Genomic DNA, 18,515 nt, shown 5'->3' with positions numbered 1-18,515 from the left:
AGACTGTGGTAAATGGCAGTGGTTTTCTGAAGTACTCCTGAGCCCATGTGGCTATATTTAACACTGCAGCATGACGGTTTCTTATGCAATGCCATCTGAGGGCTCAAAGGTCAAGCACGTTTCCTGCCTTGCCCTACATGTACTGTGATTTCTCTGGATTCCCTGAATCTTTTCACAATATTATGTATGGTACTTGGTGAAAGACCTAGATTCCTTGCAATTTTGCATTGCAAAATGTGATTTTTGATTTGTTTGACACTTCTCTTGTGAAATTTGGCACGAAGTGATGAGTCAACATCCAGCTTTGCTCACAAAGACTGAGATGCTCCTTTTATACCCAAACATGATACCTTGACCTATTTATTACCAGTTCACCTGCTTACAAAACAGTTTAACATGGATATTCTCCTTTTCACTTTTATTTTGCCTCTGTCCCAATTTTTTTGGAGTGTGTTGCAGCCATCAAAAATAAAAAAAGTTAATATTTACAAAATACATTTACGTTGGTCAGTGAAAACTTTGAAAATCTTTTCATTGTACTTTTGTCAATTAAATAAAAGTTAAAGTGAATGAACAAATCACAGATTCTTGATTTTATTGCATTTTACAAAATGTCCCAACTTCTCTGGAATTGGGGTTGTACTGTATGATATGCAAACTAATAAAGTAACTGTATTTTTCCAACCTAATATATAGACCAGTGAAATCATTTATCCTAGTTTACATTAAGCGACGATATAAACGATCACGCTGCCAAAATTTGCTATATAGTTTATCGCTTTACGTGCTAGTATGTGTACAGGTAAAGTAGATGTAATAGTACTGTCTTTAAATATACTCCTAGGCGATAATACGGCTTACATTATGCGACGATATAAACAATTTATATAATATCAATTATTCATATAAATGACATTTAAAATGTTGATTATGTCGCTCACCCATCAACAGTTAAACTGATGAGTAAATTGAAAGTCATGGCATATGTATTAAACTATAGTATAAGTACTTATACTATAGTTTACTACGTGTTATGTATATATTATATTTTATACCCATGGTGTGCAAGCCAAAGGCAGCTCTAGCAAGGCAAGAGTAACACTGAATTTGGATAATGGTGGAAAAACCCTTGAAAGAAACCAGGCAACACCGAGAGGCCACTTGTCATGTAGTTATGCAGTTAAAATATAATGACAATAATTAAGCAGATGTTACCACATTGACTGAGCTGTAAGATTAAGTTGTGGGAGTCTTTATGATCCATCCAGGATTGAACAGTACAGGCTTTTTTTTCTCTCTCCCATCTCCATCCCATGTGCATAGTATGTTTATTTCTGAAATGCCATTTATACAAAAATAAAAATCTTCTTTAACACATACCTGTTTATGGACTACACAAGTTTATAAATAAATATACTTTACAAAAATTCTCAAACATTCTGTGCTGTAAATGACACAATAATACCAGAAATAATGAGAAAAGATTTCATAAAATGTTGGTCCGCTTCAGAACTGGTCCAGTATCAGTGTGACACATCCATTCCCCGTTTGAGGGTAAGATACTTCAAAAGAAGCAGAAAAGAATAATTTTACAGACTATAAAACACACAGAGAGACATAGATACAGGTGCATCTCAAAAACTTTGAGAAATATTGTGAAAAAGTTCATTTGTAACATTTCAAAAAGTGAAACTTTCATACAGTCCAGTTATTTTTCTCCTTTGGGTTAGATGCTTCTGACGTTGTCAGAAGTGGCTTGGTAGCCCTTTCCCTGAAGACGTCTGAGCTTGGTGACTCTTGATGCACTGACTCCAGCTTCAGTCCACTCCTTGTGAAACTCTCCCAAGTGTTTGAATCAGCTTTGCTTGACAGTATTCTCAAGCTTGCAGTTATCCCTGTTGCTTGTGCACTTTTTCCTACCCAATTTCTTCCTTCCAGTCAACTTTGCATTTAATATGCTTTGATACAGCACTCCTTGAACAGCCTCCCCTTTCAGTAATGACCCTCTGTGACTCTTTGTGGAGGGTGTCAATGATCGTCTTCTGGACCATTGCCAAGTCAGCAGTGTTCCTCATTATTGTGGTTTCAAAGAACAAGGGATACCCAGAATTTATACTGTAGGGATGGTCATTAATTGAAACTCAAATGTAAATATTCTAATATTTTGAGATAGTGATTTTTGACTTTCATTAACTGTAAGTTATAATAATCAGAATTAAAACAAAAAAAACTTTTGAAGTGTTTTACTTTACATTTAATGAATCTAAAATATATGAAAGTTTCACTTTTTGAAATAAGCTACAAGAAAAAATGAACTTTTTCACCATATTCTGATTTTCTGAGATGGACCTGTACATACATATAAACATTAATGTTAAAACTTCTAAACTTTTCTCACTTTCTTTCTGCTACTGATGGCTTGCTGAATCCACAGCAGCTCCATGGCTAAAGTGCTCCGCTGCTGCTTCAGAGACTCAGGGGTATGAACTGTGTCTTTAAAAACTGAATGCAAATTTGTTCCTGCCAAAACAAAACAAAAAACAAAACAAACACATTAGTGTCTGTTTTTTAAAAAAATCTCTGTATCCTTTTTAGCATCAAAATCTCTTCTCAAAGCACCTGTCTGAAATAACCTGTAGTGGTTGACATCTGAATTCACTGAACTGCAGAGTGTATTAGATTCATCCATCAGGTTTTGTCTGACCACATTCTCTCCTCTCTTTTCCACAATACCATCGACAGATGTGGAAGTGTCTCTGCTGGCTGTTTCAGTAGCATCATCTCTCTCTGGTACCTGAATTTCAGACTGTGGGAGAGATTTCTCACTGCCCTCATTCTCTGTCTTCTGTTCTCTCTCTGAATCATCCAGAGGGTCATGGGATTGAAATCTAGAGCGCTCATACTGCAGCAATAGGCTTTCCTGTAATTACATCATACATATCTATCATTACGCAACATTAAGACATTATCTGAAAATCTTAAAAGTTATAATGAAACTTTAAAACATACTTTCTACAAGTAACAAATAAACAGCTTATGATGTTTTAATAATAGAAGGGCAATGACACAGTGGCTCACAGTGTCAGTGAAGTGAGGTCTGGGAATGATGTTTCCTCTCCACTGCAGGTGATCCAATCCTCCATCAGTCTCTCGCACTATCTCTTCAAACTGAGTCCGAACCAAACTCAGACCTTTCCTCAAAACATGACCACGGCACTGAGCCTGGAGAGGACGCAATATTAGCTTTACTTCCCTGATACTGCGACTAAAGCTCTAGTCATGTTTATTATAAAGCACAAAAAACAGAAGAAGTAGAAAAAAAGAATTGATTGAAAAAACAGACACCTCAGGACTAAGGAAAATCAGATAACAACTTTATAAACAAATGAAAACAATGAACTTGGTGACTGTAAACAAATACAAACTGACAACTTACCCAGGTTATTTTCCGACACAGGGCAAAGTAATTTACTTAGAAAATATTTACAAAAATTCATGCACGCTTGAGGACCTCCAATGGTAATAAAAAAATAAAAAAATACCTGAAATCGAGTTGATGTCTGAATCCATTTCTGTTCGTTCATAGCGCCGCTCCGTTTGAACGGCTGTGTATTTCTTCCCCTGTAAACAGACCGAGGAACAGATTCGCCTGCAGCTCAGTACCGCCACCCGCTGTTTGAAAGAGGTATTAATCCAGTAATCCATTACCATTAATCACTACAACATGTCTTAATTTATTGGATAAAATGTTAGGCTTTTTTATTTAGTTTGGTCTTCTTATATCACAAATTGGTGAAAATAGAGATAAATAATTAAAATAATAAACATTGGTTAGAGTGCATTGCCATGTCTCTTGGTGCTTCTAAACCTCTAAACCTAACAAGGAAACTAAAAAATTATATATAAAAAAAAAAAGTTCAGCTGTTTCTTCATGTTTCCTTTGTCCAATCAGAATGCTTTAAATAAAATAAAACTTATTTTCCTATCATAATTTTTAATCTTTTGCAATATCCTATTAATTATTTGTAACGTGTGTTTTTAAAAAAAGCGGTATTCCTTTTTTTCAACTTCTGTGACTTTTATTCAACAAAATGTCATGTCCCATATTTGCACAAAAAGTCCAAAGTCAAAGTGAGTGAATTGTTCCATTAAGTTTTATTACTTAAAGCACACAAATAGAAAATATAGTTTATATGCATAAACAAAACAAGACATGGACGAAAAGCAAAGCACACAAATATTTTCTTTTTGAAATATTTGAAATTCACAGAAAGAATACAAATGTCATTTTTCAAATGACTCTTTCAGTGCTTTAGACTGAGGGAAGAGAAACCGGCCTGTACATGCTGATGAAGGATCAGAACCCGTCATGAATCAATCTGATATCGGTTTAAACAGACCTGCCCTCAAGGCAACAGTACTGACGCTCTGTTGAAATATTTGGAGGTAGGCGTAGCAGAGGTTGGATGTAAAGCGATATTACTGCATCATGAAATATAAAAATTCTAACTGGTGTAGATCATTTGCTTTTACTCAAACCTGTTCATATCTTGTGCTGATGGTTTATCACTGAAACTGGTGTAAAATGGGAAGACTGGCTTTTATAGGGACGTTAGTGAGGTTGTACTATGTATTATGGACTAGGTCACAGTTGTTGTTTTTTTGTCCTACATCCACTGCGGCTTTTCTGACCTGTAGTATAGATGTTACTGTACTCTGTTCTTTTGTGCTTTGGGGTCTTGTGCTGCAAGAAATGGAGGAATTCTATAGTGAACTCATATCTAATTCTAGAATTACCCACTGGATGTTTAATTTTTAGAACCTTAAATTTGAAATGCTTGACTCCATTAGGTTTTCACTTTAGTTAATGCAAAGATAACACACAAATACTGTACATTTCCATCAGGGGCATCAAGAAAAACAAACTATCATAATTTTTCCTAGATCAATATTAAATAGCTATTTTAAACTCTAGTTTACAAACAAGGTATATAACATATTAGGTTGAATAAGTGTATGTCTATTTTAATGTACAAACATCTACAAAAAGATCCAGTTCCATCATTTAGAGAGTCTCATGAAAACCTTACGGTAAAACAATCAATGTAATCTAGACACTGAGAAGAGGCACTAAGATCACTGATTTCAAACAGTCCTGAGTGAGTTTATAGCTACTCCACAGCCATTTACGACATCTTTCCAGAGAACACCGATGAACTAAAATCAGTTGTGTTATGATGATTGACTGACAATGTAAATGTTCATCTTCTCATTCACTTCTGACATTGTTGATCTAAAATTCTAGATTTCAATTTGTTATGAAAAAAAAGAGTCAGCCTTTTACCAGTGATGAATGAACATTTGAAATCAACTCATGCAATTCCTAAAGTAAGAACAATTGTTATTTATCCAGATAAACCACTTAAACACTGTAACAAAGAGGATGTAATTTAGCTTTCAGGCTCAAAATTGGAAATATTCAAATTTAAATGCTAAGATCAAAACATTTGAAAAACAAGAAGTGCATTTTTTTTCAGTTGAATTTCGTTCACATGGAGAATGTGCTTTGATGCTGCTGTTGTCATTTAGCATTGCACTATACACAGATCACGGTGATGGTGCTTCATTAACTTGCAGTTGAGTTGTAGCCATGGCATCTTGGGCTTTGGTCGGCACAGTGATTTGATGGTCAGCTGGGTTTGGTTTCCTGCTTCAGGTGCTGGAGGTCTTGGGTAAGTCTTGATTTTCTGCCAGGTGGAGTTTCTGTCTGGATAAACCGCATTAAGGAGATATGCACTGCTAATGTACATCTAATGTACAAGCTCTGGAGCTCCTATTACACATAAAAATGCTGACTTCAGCTTTCTTCCTGCACATATACTGGATTTATCCAATAGGCTTCCATTAGGACACAACTGATCTTAGAATAATCTCAGCTAATATGTTTTGAGAAACACAATCCCTAGTTGTACTGAAACTAAAACTAAATGCTTAGCTGAGAGCAGTGAGAGCTTTCAGTGTAACACAAACCCTTGAAAACAGAAATCCTGGGAAAACACCAAGTATTATTTCCACAAAACATTTACTTGACCAGAGCTGATCAAGCTGAAAGATTTGTTAAAGTCAATAAACTGTATTTTATTAGCATAAAATGGGACTTAATCGTTCTTTTTTTGTTAACATCTTAAGGACTCCAAACACTTATTGTCAAAGGTAAAGTAAAATGGCATATTTTAATACATAGAACCCATAATATTGAAGGATACATTGAGCTGCTCAATTCTTCCAGCTAAGAGGAGAAAAAAAACAGAGATGCCTTCAAAAAAAAATCAATATAATCGCTGATGCTTTAAAAAGACCAATATATAACTGCTGAGCTGACAGAATCAGTATAGCAACAGACTTCAAACAATGGGTTCTTTTGGAATTCATCCTGTATGTTAACAAAAACTGAGATGACAGGCTGTCCATTTTCAAAAATTACAAACTGCTCTGCAGAAATGCTTTTCTTTACACCATTCCCTAACAGTATACTAATTTAATATATGCTAAATTGTTTATTTTTGTTTTATAGGTGTTACTAACACTGATTGTCTATTAACTAGCTTCTGTGAATTCCTGGACACTATTTTACATTTTACATTTACATTTATTCATTTAGCTGACGCTTTTATCCAAAGCGACTTACAATTGCTATATATGTCAGAGGTCGCACGCCTCTGGAGCAACAAGGGGTTAAGTGTCTTGCTCAGGGACACATTGGTGTCTCACAGTGGATTCGAACCCAGGTCTCTCACACCAAAGGCATGTGTCTTATCCACTGCGCCATCACCACCACCGCCATTTTATAATAAATACCCCCAAAAAAGGAATACATTTAATATTAAGATCATTTTTGCATCCCAATTTTAATTACTGTAGTACAATAATATCTAAATAAATACTGTATTATTTACATTTAGAATTTTTGGGGGGAAATTTTGAAAAAAAAGATCATGGTAATATCTGTAGTGCTGCCTTTAATTAATGCTGATTAAAAATGACTGTAGTACAGTAATGAGAAACTAACAAGAGAGTCAATAATCAATAACGTGAATTATGGAATAAAATAAAGACACTGAGATGCATTATGGAGTATGGTGAGGGGGTGTGCTTAGTTATCATAAAAATACTGACACAATGCAAAAGTCTTAATAGTCCATAACATAAGATTTATGAAAACGTGGGGTAAAACAGACCTTGCTTAAGATTAATTATACACTCTGTTATACTAAGTGAACAACCCATAATGAAATTCACACGCACACACACTCACACACCATAATCTGCTGGGCTCTCTACCACATACCACCGAGCTGACAGCTAGAAGGGAAATACTATCAATAGCAACTGTCCAGCCCTTCACTGACTGATGAAAGAATACAGTCAGACAGTGAGACTTGGATTTGGATGATAATACAAGATTCAGCCACAGGCCTGTATTCATATACAGGGTATTATTGTGTCTAGTCCTTTAGTATCTGTGTGTGAGAGAGTCAGAGTGCTTGAATAGTGGAGAGAGAACAAGTAGACTGGTGTTTCATATCCATTAGATCCAGACTCTACTAATGTGTGTGTGCATCTACTCTGCTGTAATGAACAAATATAAACTTGTGGGAAAACGAATGTCTGTGGTTTAAGGTTCAGTATGAATACTCAAAAGATTAGGGCTGCACGATTTGGGATAAAAATGTAATTAAAATTGCGAATAAAATAGGAAAAGTTCCAAGTTTGCTGTGCTTGTTTATAGGGCTGCACAGCCCAAAAATACAGTGATTTTATATCAACATGACTAAAAAAAAATATTTAAATTGCAGCCTTTGCGATTTGATAACACATTAAGCCATATCACAATTCAGTTTATTTAGATTAATTGTGCAGCCGAACAAGAGATGCATTATTAAAGAAGATTAAAAAATATCTTACATTAGAAAGCAAGTGTTCTAGATTGCGGTCCGAAGCGTTTTTTTTTTTGTCTTCAGACAGCTCCTCCACATGACTGTCCAGACTGAAATGCAGCCGGGCCAGACGTTCCTGCATCTCTCTCACATGCTCTAGTTGCTCAAAGGAGCACACCTTACCTGCAGACAAACAGTGTTATACACATGGAAACAGTACTTTTCTAGACTTCTGAAATCTGAATCAACTTGCTGATGAATTAGGTGTTGTAGAGGTTCCACCCTTACACACCTTTGCATTCCTTAAAAATACCTCAACGGTAAACACTGCAAAAGAATTGTAATGACATCCCAAACTACTAAGGTTTCTGAATAAAACCCTAGTACATACCGAAAGCCTGTAGTTTTCCAGAGTGAAAGTCATTGAGCAGGTTGAGCAGTCCTCCCTCCATCTCTCTCACATCAGAGACGTCAGTGAGGAATGAGTGCTGGAGTGGTGAGGAGGACTGGGACATGCGGCTGGGTCCGGCAGGCTGCGGAGCTCTGGGTTTCTCTCTGTGAGGCCTACGAATGGAAACAGAATCACTGTTAGACAATTTCTTGTGGCACAATTTGGAAATATCAATTACAAACTCAAACCAAATTAGCATCTATGATATGTAATTTGAAGAACACACACACACACAAACCTTGTGTTTTTGGGGGGAACCACAGGAACGGCAAGAGCTTCTTTAGACGGACCCATTGCCCCCAGTGATCTCTTGTACTTGCCCCTGGGTTTAGGGGAGGGGGGCTGGGGTAAACCCAACGAGAATGTGGCGCTTTTACTCGCCGGGAGAACGGAGAGCTTTCGAGGGTTGATTGGTGGAGGAGGGGGCTGGGGAAGGGACACTTTGGGACTCCTTTTCTTCCTCTTGTCTTCCATGAGGGCAGTGGCACTTTCTAAGACACACAGACAAGAGCTCTCAGCTACTGAGAAGTATGAAAAAACAACAAAAGCTGATACTAAACTAGTGGAATAGCCTACATAGTGTGTAATTTCTTTCAAAAGGCACCACATAAATTGCAAAAATATTGTTAGTAGTTTTACCCAAACACTGCCATTATTGTAAAGAAATCTACTTTAATGGGAAACGTTTAAGCTCTTTCTGCTTTGGCCGTGGTGGGAAAGCAAACAGGAGCATAACATAATAATAAGGGCCCCTACAGAGACAGATTAAATAATGTGGGGCCCTCAATGTGAAGGTTTTTCCCATGCTTTAGTCCTGTTGGTATCACTGCACTAAAGTCAATTTTAGCTTTGTAATGAACAGGTTTCAATCATTACAGCAGGTCAGTGAGAACCAGTGCTAAACATTTACAGGACACGCAGCAATTATTAATATCTGACCTTGAACTGCTAACAGATGGAATGGAAAATTCAATTTTTGTGTGACTGCATGAAGCCATGTTAACGATATCAGATAACATGCTTAATAAATTTAACTGGTTACCAATACATGCCTTCTTATCATCCTATTTAAGAAGGAGCTTGATTCAAACTCCACCAAACTTTATGGATAAAGTAAGCCTCTCTGTTATTTTCTGGTTTGTTTATTCTGCTGCTCTGTTTCTCACCCTGGCTAAAGAAATACAGTGTAATCAAGCTGCTCTCCAGTGCTGAAATATTTTTAGATGCTTCAGATCTCTCTGGGACTCTCGGGTGCCTGCAGTCCATCCGCCAGGGATACAATAATATATGTCTGCCATAAGGTTTTTTTTTTAATAATGTTTTTTTTATTATTATTATTATTTTTTTAAATTGCAGCAATTTTAATATGTATATTTGGTTACTGCAAGTATACCAATATTAAATATTGTTTCTCAGAAACTGCAACTAATCGGGCCAAGTAACTAGCTGTAAGTACATCACTGACATTTTTTACCTAAACCTATTGTTTAAGTCCTTATAAGTTGGGGTAAAAACTATAAATTAGTTTTCGAGCAAATGTTCCTGCCCACAAATAACTCCATATCAATGGAAGACGTAAAATAAATTACATTTTAAAGAACAGACTACATGATTATACAATTATATATATATATATATATATATATATATATATATATATATATATATATATATATATATATATACACATACACACACACACACACACACACACACAGAGTGACACAATATAAACACTGCATATTATGAATGAATATGTGCATTGTAGATATTTGTATATTACAGATTCTACATTATAATAGCCAGTAAGCACTAAACAATCTGGGTCAATCATGGTGCTTTTAGATAAATAATCAGCCCCAAAATCTCCATTTTAATTAATGCACTATTTTACAAAACAAATATGAATATTTTTAGCGTCGTCCTGTATTATTATTTCATGCTAGACTATTTATTTTTTCTTCGCAGTTGTAGAATCTGATCAGTTTAAGACCGCATGCATTTGTCATTTAGCGAAGAGGGTTTTATATTGAATGCAAGGGATTTGCACAGGATGCCCCATCAGGCACAATGCGCACATCGTCATGTCGCTGAACAAAACGATTTACTCACCGTCTCGAGGACAAGGATGAGGCTCTTTGAGCTTTCCAACGAAAATTTAAGGCGCCCCTGTTGGGTTTTCCATACCTATAACTCAGGATTTATACGCGGTCTTGTTTTAACAAACAGATATCCAGTGCTTGCCGTCTCCCGACCGCGATTCAGCGACTAGCACTATGGTGAAGCTTCCTTATTAATATGAATGAGACACGCTTTTGCTATTGGACGGTATTAAAGAAGCGTCACTATTATCTAATTAATATTCAAGAGTCAAGCCTCACCAATTGGTTATGCTTCTGAGTGACGTCAAAATACCAACCTTAATATTCATGAGCTGAACCTTCGCCATAGTGAGAGCATAATCACAGTTTAAAGAACCTCACACTAATTATTAAAACCTCATCCACACATAGCTAGCTATTTTTATAGCGGCTTTTAATAATCCATTATATACCACAAAAACGAAACAGCTTTGTAACAACCAGTATTCATTGCAGTCAACCGTTGACCGAAATCTTTAGCTTTGAGAGATGTTGTGTTGCCATCTAGAGGCGGTTATGATAAACCTGGGAAATATTAAGATAATGATAAAACTAGTGCTTGCTGGTTTTAAAACAGTATTCGATTCAAAATAAATAAACATTAAAATTAAATATAAAGAAAAACACCGTTGTGTTTGACTAGGACATGAATGTTATTTAAAAGAAAACTTCAGAGAACCAGCCATAGTACAAAAATATGATTCCTTTTTATTTCATGGCAAGTCAGAACAGACAGAAATTGTAGAAAAAATAAACAGCTCTCATGCATGTCTCCTCATCTGTGATGACTGACAATAATTTATCCTTGTCTAACTGACTTTCTGATTGGAGGCACTGGCTGAATACGAATACGCTTTTCCCAGAACTATTCTGTCTCTGAGCAGTTTGAAAAAGGCATAATAATTACTGAATAATATTAGAGCTAATGATATCGTCTGATGCCATTTCTCTGAACACATGAGTGAATATAACTGGTAGAATATCATTGCACCTTCCAGGATTATAAGAATGTTCAATATTCGAAGAGGTTTGTTGAAGAAAAACTGTTAAAAGAAAGGAAAAAAAAGAGGGGAACAGTGGTTATTGCAATATCATTCCCATTAATATATTATTAATGTTTCTAAAAACATTTCCATTCAAACCTGTTCTAGAGTTCATCTACAACTTATACTTACATAGAAACGATAATGCGAGACATCTGAGGGGACTGCTACGTTATAATGGCCCATGGCCTTATAAACATTTTTACTGTGCTTGACCAAAACTCCTTGTGGCCACATGTACTCTTCTGTCCATCTGCAGGAAACAGAAAAAGAAAGCTATTAACACCTTACAAAAAATCTAAAATGTCATAAAAACATAAAATTAGCTTAAAACAAAGCATTTTGACAATTTAAGAAGAATATTACATGCAAAAAAAAACCCCCCAAAAAAAATCATTCAATGAGGTAATATTAGCAAAAACAGGTTAAAATCAGTAAGTAACAGAAATCTGTTCTAGTTGTGATTTTTGAAAACCAATGTAGGTTAAAAAAAAAAAAAAAAAAAAAACTATCAAAAAAGGCTTGGCTTCAAATTTCTATAACATGCTATAAATAAATCTGTTGTTGACGGCAACACCCAAGATCAAAAGAACATGTTGAAACATGCAACACAATGCAGGTATTCTTTTAAAGTGCACATCAGACTGTGGACACGAATTTAAATTAGGCTCTTTTGTAAATGCATTTGGAATCATTAAGCACCTGCTTTAATTACATTTTAGCACTAAAACGAATATTAACCAAAACCCAGCAAAGACACAAACCTAACACAACCTAAGCTTATGCCATTTTTATAACCCCAGGTCAGACGTACATGTGTTGGAGGACGTTTGAGCAGAGGGAAGGGTCGACCTTCTGCCAGCAGCCCAGGTGAGCGGCAGCTTTGTGGAGCAGGTCGCAGTAGCGGGGAGGTAACAGGTGCCGCATCAGAATGACAGAGGTACTGACAGATACCAGGATGAACAGCTCACAGGACCAGCGTTTATCTACATATTGTGTGCTCTACACACAAAAAGAAAAATTAAGAAAGCACCATATGCATGAATGTAAAGCAATTTACTCAAAATATTTATGTCAGAGACAAAACCCATGACACTAAAACCAAAGTTTTGCATTGAGGGCAGATATAAAACCATAGAAATAATATCTGGAAAAATAATTTGCATATGCTGGTTTAAACACCAAGAATGATTTTTGCCTACAGCCAGTCTGATCTGAATTATCGACTCATTACACATGAATCACCGGATCCTCATCAACCAAACCTGTTCTCAGTCCACACACTGTATGTGCATTTATGCACAAAAGACCACCTGTCGATGCACTCACCTTGACGAACCAAACAGGTACGAACGCCACGTAGTAGGCACTAAGCATGGAGCTAACCAACACCTCCTTCATCCTCCAGTTGAAGTCCATCTTCAGGTACTCCACTTCTTTGCGGATGAGGTCAGGAGAGAGACAGCAGGCGTGGGTGGGCATGGGCTGAACACTGTACAGCTGACTGGTGTGCTGCTTCCATGTTTCCTTCAGGACGGACAGATAGTCCCGTCCCCCACGGCCCAAAGCAGCACTGCTCACCTCTTTAGAACTCATGCTGCTCAACGGGGACATGGATCCAGCCCTCCGGAAGTCACAGCTGAGTCGGAAGAAAGGGATATACATTCCAAACCTGAGAAGGAAAGATAGATGAAATATTACAAAATAATACAATTGAATTAAAAATATTATAAAACAGATAGCTATGACTTTAAAATTCTGAATGGATGACTCAAATCTACTTTAAAATAATTTCATTTTCATTTAAATCTATAAACCAGCCAAAACATCAAAGTACTACTCTATCTACAGTATCTCACAGAAGTGAGTACACCCCTCACATTTTTGTGAATATTTTATCATCTTTTCATGTAACAACACTCATGTAACAGCACTAAATAAATTACACTTTACTACAATGTAAAGTAGTGAGTATACAGCTTGCATAACAGTGTAAATTTGCTGTCCCTTCAAAATAACTCAACACCTTTTATTGGCACCTTCTCTCGCCGAATTACTGGTCTCACATTAGTTTTGAAAACCAAAACAGAAACCATACTAAAACAGCATGTTAAGTTCATTTTTGAGAAACGCGCGTAAAAAAGGAACACACATTTGTAACCTCAGAAATCCATCTTATAGATGAGATCCATCTGGAAATCCACTTACTTCAGTACGCTGCATTTTAATGCAAGGCTTTTCTTTTTTCTGTGCAGAAGCCCTTCACGGGAAATTAGGTAAATAACGTTGCAGACAAAACCAGCAAATCCATGATTTATTAACCTATCGATTTAATTTTTATAAAACTATCACGTTTAGGCTATATTTGAAATCCACTGGTTACAACTGAAAGCCAAACTCAGAAATAACATGTATCCATCAGGCAGGCTAAAATATAAAGTAATAGGCTAATAAATAAGTAAATAAACTGAATGAAAGTAATGGAGCAGCAGCCAAATCAGTCAGCAGGACCCCGGGATTTTTCCGGACCGATGCGGGGCTGCAGGCTGTGTACACGTCAATGCCGTTTACGTTCGGGTCTAGTCGGGTTCGAAAATAAATGCGGTCAGGTCGGACTCGGGTATAATTTCATCGGGTCTGTCTCGGGTCGGGTTTATCTTAAAAAAAAAAAAAAATTATGCACATCGGGTTCGGGTAAGAAATGATTCAGGTCGATTCGGGTCGGGTACAGATTTTAGGACCCGAGAAGACCTCTATTGTGAAGCTCTGGTGAACTCAATGCCCAAGAGGATTAAGGTGGTGCTGGAAAATAATGGTGGCCACACAAAATATTGACACTTTGGGCCCAATTTGGATATTTTCACTTAGGGGTATACTCACTTTTGTGGCCAGTGGTTTAGACATTAATGACTGTGTGTTGAGTTATTTTGAGGGGACAGCAAATTTACACTTTTATACAAGCTGTACACTCACTACTTTACATTGTAGCAAAGTGTAATTTCTTCAGTGTTGTCACATGAAAAGATATAATACAATATTTACAAAAATGTGAGGGGTGTTCTCACTTCTGTGAGATACTGTATCTATCTCTAGATTTTATATAGAATAGAAATCTGTGAGGGAAATCTTTCACCTTCACAAGAAATTCAAGATCACATGGATTCCTGTTGAAATGATTGGATTTCACCCACAAAATCTCACAAAACAATGGTAAACATGGTAAACATGACAACACCTGAAAACATTTGAATCAACAGCAGCGAATGTGTAGATTTGTTACTCACGGATAGCAGAGGAAGAGCAGGCTGAGTACGGAATATGTCTTGAAGAGATAAATAAGTGAACGGCACAGACTCCATCCTGCAAGAGTCAGAACGGCAAAACGTGCCGTCACCAGGAAGACAGAGTGGGGGAAGGACAACTTCCCACTTTGTGATGCCTTTGAAGCAAAGAAGAGGCACAGAATGCACAACTTAATCATTTTTAAAGCTATTAAAATGGAATGAGGAGCTAGGAGATAATGCACATTACCTCTTTTACAATGGCAGCAATTAGCCTGCGAGCCAGCACTATGATGGTGAACACCAACAAATTATAATCAATGAGGTGAAAGTTCTGCAGAGACAAAAGAAATTAATTTCATGGAAAAATTTACATTGGATGCTTCTGTGGAGTTTAATTGAAGACTTATGACATGTGACTCACTAGAGAGGTGTGTGAAGGTGGGTGTGAGGGGGGGTACCACCACACTGTTTTGTAGATGTTGACGTAATGCACGAACAGAGCTGTAAGATGACACACAAACAGGTGGAGCTCAAACAGGACGTTCCGGTCCATGGAGAGTTCTGGAATCTTACAGTGCTTCAGTGGCACCACCGTCTGAGTGGCCAATGGAGGGCTGGACATTCCCGTCCCAGATCCATTCCTGATGACCGTACAGCATGTTATTTTAAACATTGGAGGTGAATGTTATCATAGCAACAGAACATTAGTTTATTATGTGTACCATTTTGCTCAAACGTGCCCCCACCTGGTTCGAGACCTCACACCTGTCACGGGTGAGCTGGTGGAGTGGTTACCGTTGCCAACAGAACCCGTCTCACTGCTCAGCGGAGAACGACAATATGTCGTTCTATTCGCTCCTCTTCTTCCTCCGGCCATTCCAGATCCACTCTCCCCCCTCTCGATTTTTTTCCACTTCTACTTAGTTACACTTTCGATACCTGCAGGAAAACAAATAACACCAAGTTCCAAACACACTATAAGAATGAGTTTTGTATTGAATATGCTAATATTTAATGTTTTTGAAATACAGTAAAAACGGCAATATCGTGAAATATTACAATTTTATTTTCTAATTTAAAATGTAATTTATTCCTGTGATGGCAAAGCTGAACGTTCAGTAGCCACTACTCTAGTCTTCAGCGTCACATGATTCTTCAGAAATTACTCTAATTTGCTGCTCCATTTCTTATCATTATCAATATTGAAAACTGTTGTGCTAGGAACAGGAATAGTTCAAAATAGCCCAAAAATGAAAATGTTGTCATCTTTTACTCACCCTCATGTTATTCCAAACCTGTATAAGTTTCATTATTATGTTGAACATAAAAGAAGATTTTTTGAAGAATTTTTAAGAACCAGACTGTTGGTCCCCATTGACTTACATAGTCGGGGATAAAATTCTACAGAAGTCAATGGGGACCATCAACTGTTTGATTACCAGCATATTTCAAAATATCTTAATTTTATGTTCAACAAACTCAAACAGGTTTGGAATGACATGAGGGTGAGTAAATGATGACCATTTTCATTTTTGGGTGAACTATCCCTTTAATAATTTTGTGGAAACCGTGGTTTATAGATTTTTAGAGAGTTCGAAAGAACAATTTATTTGAAATGTAAGTCTTTTGTAGCACTGTAAATGTCTTTACAAAAAAGTTGCATTTTGAATGTTTGTGTATCATGCATTGTTCATGACTATACTTAGTGTATGCTTCTATCAGGATGCTTATTACCAGATATTATCATATGCCAATCTTGCCATTGTTTTATTATACAATAAATCATTGGCAAAGTTCATCTTATAAATTCCAACATGTTTTTTGTGTGTCAATCCCTCTTTAGTAATTTAATGCTTATTACAGATACATTATTCTCATCATTACAGGTTGTTCAGAAGCTCAGAATGTTTGCAATAGCTACTACCATACTTATCTTGCTATTTCTGCAGAATTCAGGATGAATGCCGTCTGTGCACAGTATGCAAATTGTCTTAGTGGATGGAATATGTGGACAACCAACTACATTTGATAAATTAAAAATGCAAAAAGCTAATTTTTGCTTAATGTGATGTATTAAACGCACATCTAACGAGATTATGTGATAATAGGTTTCTTAGTAAACTAATCCTGTCCAAACAGATCCAGAGCACTGGGCACTGAATGAATTCATATACCATGGTATTTTAAGACACTGTCACGACATCATACTATGTTATTACAAGTCAAATCACATTTAGTTTATTGTCATTCCAGCAATATGGTGGCACAAAATGTAGTTACCAGGTCTGCAGGACAAATTACAGCCTGAGATGGGTCCACTTTTGGTGTGGACCCATATGCTGCAATATCACATTTGTGATGTCTGAACAGGTTTTAAAGAAAATTTGTTTGTTTTTTAGATCCTGGCCAGTTCTAACATAATGTTACTGTCAGTTACCAACACGACTGTTCTTGAAATGAATGAATAGACTAATTGTATATCGTAAACTCTTCCTCAAATGGCTCATAATTTAAGTTTAGGCTACTTTCACTTGTGCCTTGGGCTTACTTGAAGGGTTGGTAACTTTTTTTAGATGGATTGTAAAGCCTTTTATGGCAGTAATAGTCAAACCAGTGAAACTTACTGAATCAAACCGGTTTGCATGGAGTCTAATCAATTTTGTAATTTTAGGGCTCATTGCTCACACGATTTATCCCCATGCAAACCCAGTCAACCATATAGAACTCCATCACCACTGGTCTCATGCACAGGACACTAATAAAGAAGACCCACATGCATGCACCACAACTGGCTTGCCAATGCACGTGCCACAATCGGGTTTCACTAAAACAAGCATAACAAAAATGCATGTGTTATTGTTAGTTTTTAAAGGATTTTGTATCCTGTTTAAAATAGGGAATAATCTTTCCTGGTCGCTCTGGTGTTTTGCAGCCCAGCCTTTATTGATAGACAACTTTTGCGGAAGCGTTGCTGTTAACGCATGTAGGTTGAAAGACATGTTGTTTTTTCATTCTGAAACCAAATTGCCTTAAAATGCAACAAAAATCTCTCGGGTCTGGATGAATCTTAACGCCCATAAAAACAAATGCATGCTCGATTGTAAGACTGCGGCCTAGCACTGTTGCATTTACACAGTCTACTTTCAAGAAATCGCAGAAAATCTCTTACCACTTTCAACAGCGAAGTTTAGTCCGGATAAGGCGACTCTGAGATTTAGGTTTAAACGCACTCAATACTTAAATACAGACTTAATTACTTGGGATGTAAAGGGTTTGATTTAATTTCTGACAGTAAACGAAGAGAGCTCATTCTGTTGATGTTGTACAGCAGACGGACGCACGCGCAGAGCGCAGGGGGAGGAGGCAAGCGTGCGTGCTTGCGTGTTCTCTGTGTGTGTGTGTGTGTGTGTGTGTGTGTGTGTGTGTGTGTGTGTGTGTGTGTGTGTGTGTGTGTGTGTGTGTGATCAAAACACACGATGTGGCTGCAGTACATTACACAAAACCGCTTTGGAAAGGTTAACGCATTCCGTGTTTTAGGCACATTCATTTAACTTAGAATAGCTCTGAGTCAAGCCATAACAACAGGCTACTATATTTATTCAGTGCTAGTGCAATAAAACTATTGTCAGGTTTTTAAATATTTATTTTGTTTAGCTGTT

The 18,515-nt window shown here is 36.8% G+C and overlaps 3 protein-coding genes across 9 annotated transcripts; all 3 read right to left on the bottom strand.

Annotated features, from left to right (window-relative positions):
- Positions 1 to 562: 562 nt before the first annotated feature.
- On the bottom strand, positions 563 to 3,628 carry LOC306884538 (IQ domain-containing protein C-like). Its single transcript, XM_079440484.1, has 5 exons — positions 3,543 to 3,628; positions 3,079 to 3,222; positions 2,620 to 2,920; positions 2,399 to 2,520; positions 563 to 1,562 (listed from the first exon to the last, which is right to left on the bottom strand). Exons 1-5 carry the CDS (start codon positions 3,582 to 3,584, stop codon positions 1,524 to 1,526), a joined length of 648 nt encoding a protein of 215 aa, XP_079296610.1. The 5' UTR covers positions 3,585 to 3,628; the 3' UTR covers positions 563 to 1,523.
- Positions 3,629 to 4,075: 447 nt separating this feature from the next.
- On the bottom strand, positions 4,076 to 10,695 carry ccdc28b (coiled-coil domain containing 28B). Its single transcript, XM_079440485.1, has 6 exons — positions 10,501 to 10,695; positions 8,627 to 8,879; positions 8,329 to 8,501; positions 7,966 to 8,120; positions 6,267 to 6,289; positions 4,076 to 5,767 (listed from the first exon to the last, which is right to left on the bottom strand). The coding sequence occupies exons 2-6, from the start codon at positions 8,860 to 8,862 to the stop codon at positions 5,713 to 5,715; spliced, it is 642 nt and encodes a 213-aa protein (XP_079296611.1). The 5' UTR covers positions 8,863 to 8,879; positions 10,501 to 10,695; the 3' UTR covers positions 4,076 to 5,712.
- Positions 10,696 to 11,212: 517 nt separating this feature from the next.
- On the bottom strand, positions 11,213 to 18,208 carry tmem39b (transmembrane protein 39B). Of its 7 annotated transcripts, none has more exons than XM_079440475.1 (10): positions 18,026 to 18,208; positions 16,786 to 16,824; positions 15,603 to 15,795; positions 15,278 to 15,497; positions 15,104 to 15,187; positions 14,857 to 15,011; positions 12,902 to 13,244; positions 12,387 to 12,574; positions 11,705 to 11,825; positions 11,213 to 11,572 (listed from the first exon to the last, which is right to left on the bottom strand). In XM_079440475.1, exons 3-10 carry the CDS (start codon positions 15,731 to 15,733, stop codon positions 11,339 to 11,341), a joined length of 1,476 nt encoding a protein of 491 aa, XP_079296601.1. In that variant the 5' UTR covers positions 15,734 to 15,795; positions 16,786 to 16,824; positions 18,026 to 18,208; the 3' UTR covers positions 11,213 to 11,338. The 7 variants fall into 7 exon arrangements, with proteins under 7 accessions (XP_079296601.1, XP_079296602.1, XP_079296599.1 ...); XM_079440476.1 differs by having other exon boundaries at positions 16,786 to 16,875; positions 18,026 to 18,195; XM_079440473.1 differs by having other exon boundaries at positions 15,603 to 16,824.
- Positions 18,209 to 18,515: the final 307 nt, after the last annotated feature.

This window comes from Barbus barbus (genome assembly GCF_936440315.1).
Source record: "Barbus barbus genome assembly, chromosome: 18".
NCBI classification, from domain to species: domain Eukaryota; kingdom Metazoa; phylum Chordata; class Actinopteri; order Cypriniformes; family Cyprinidae; genus Barbus; species Barbus barbus.
Note: the sequence above shows the minus strand (reverse complement) of the source record. Positions and strands in the feature narration are given on the sequence as shown.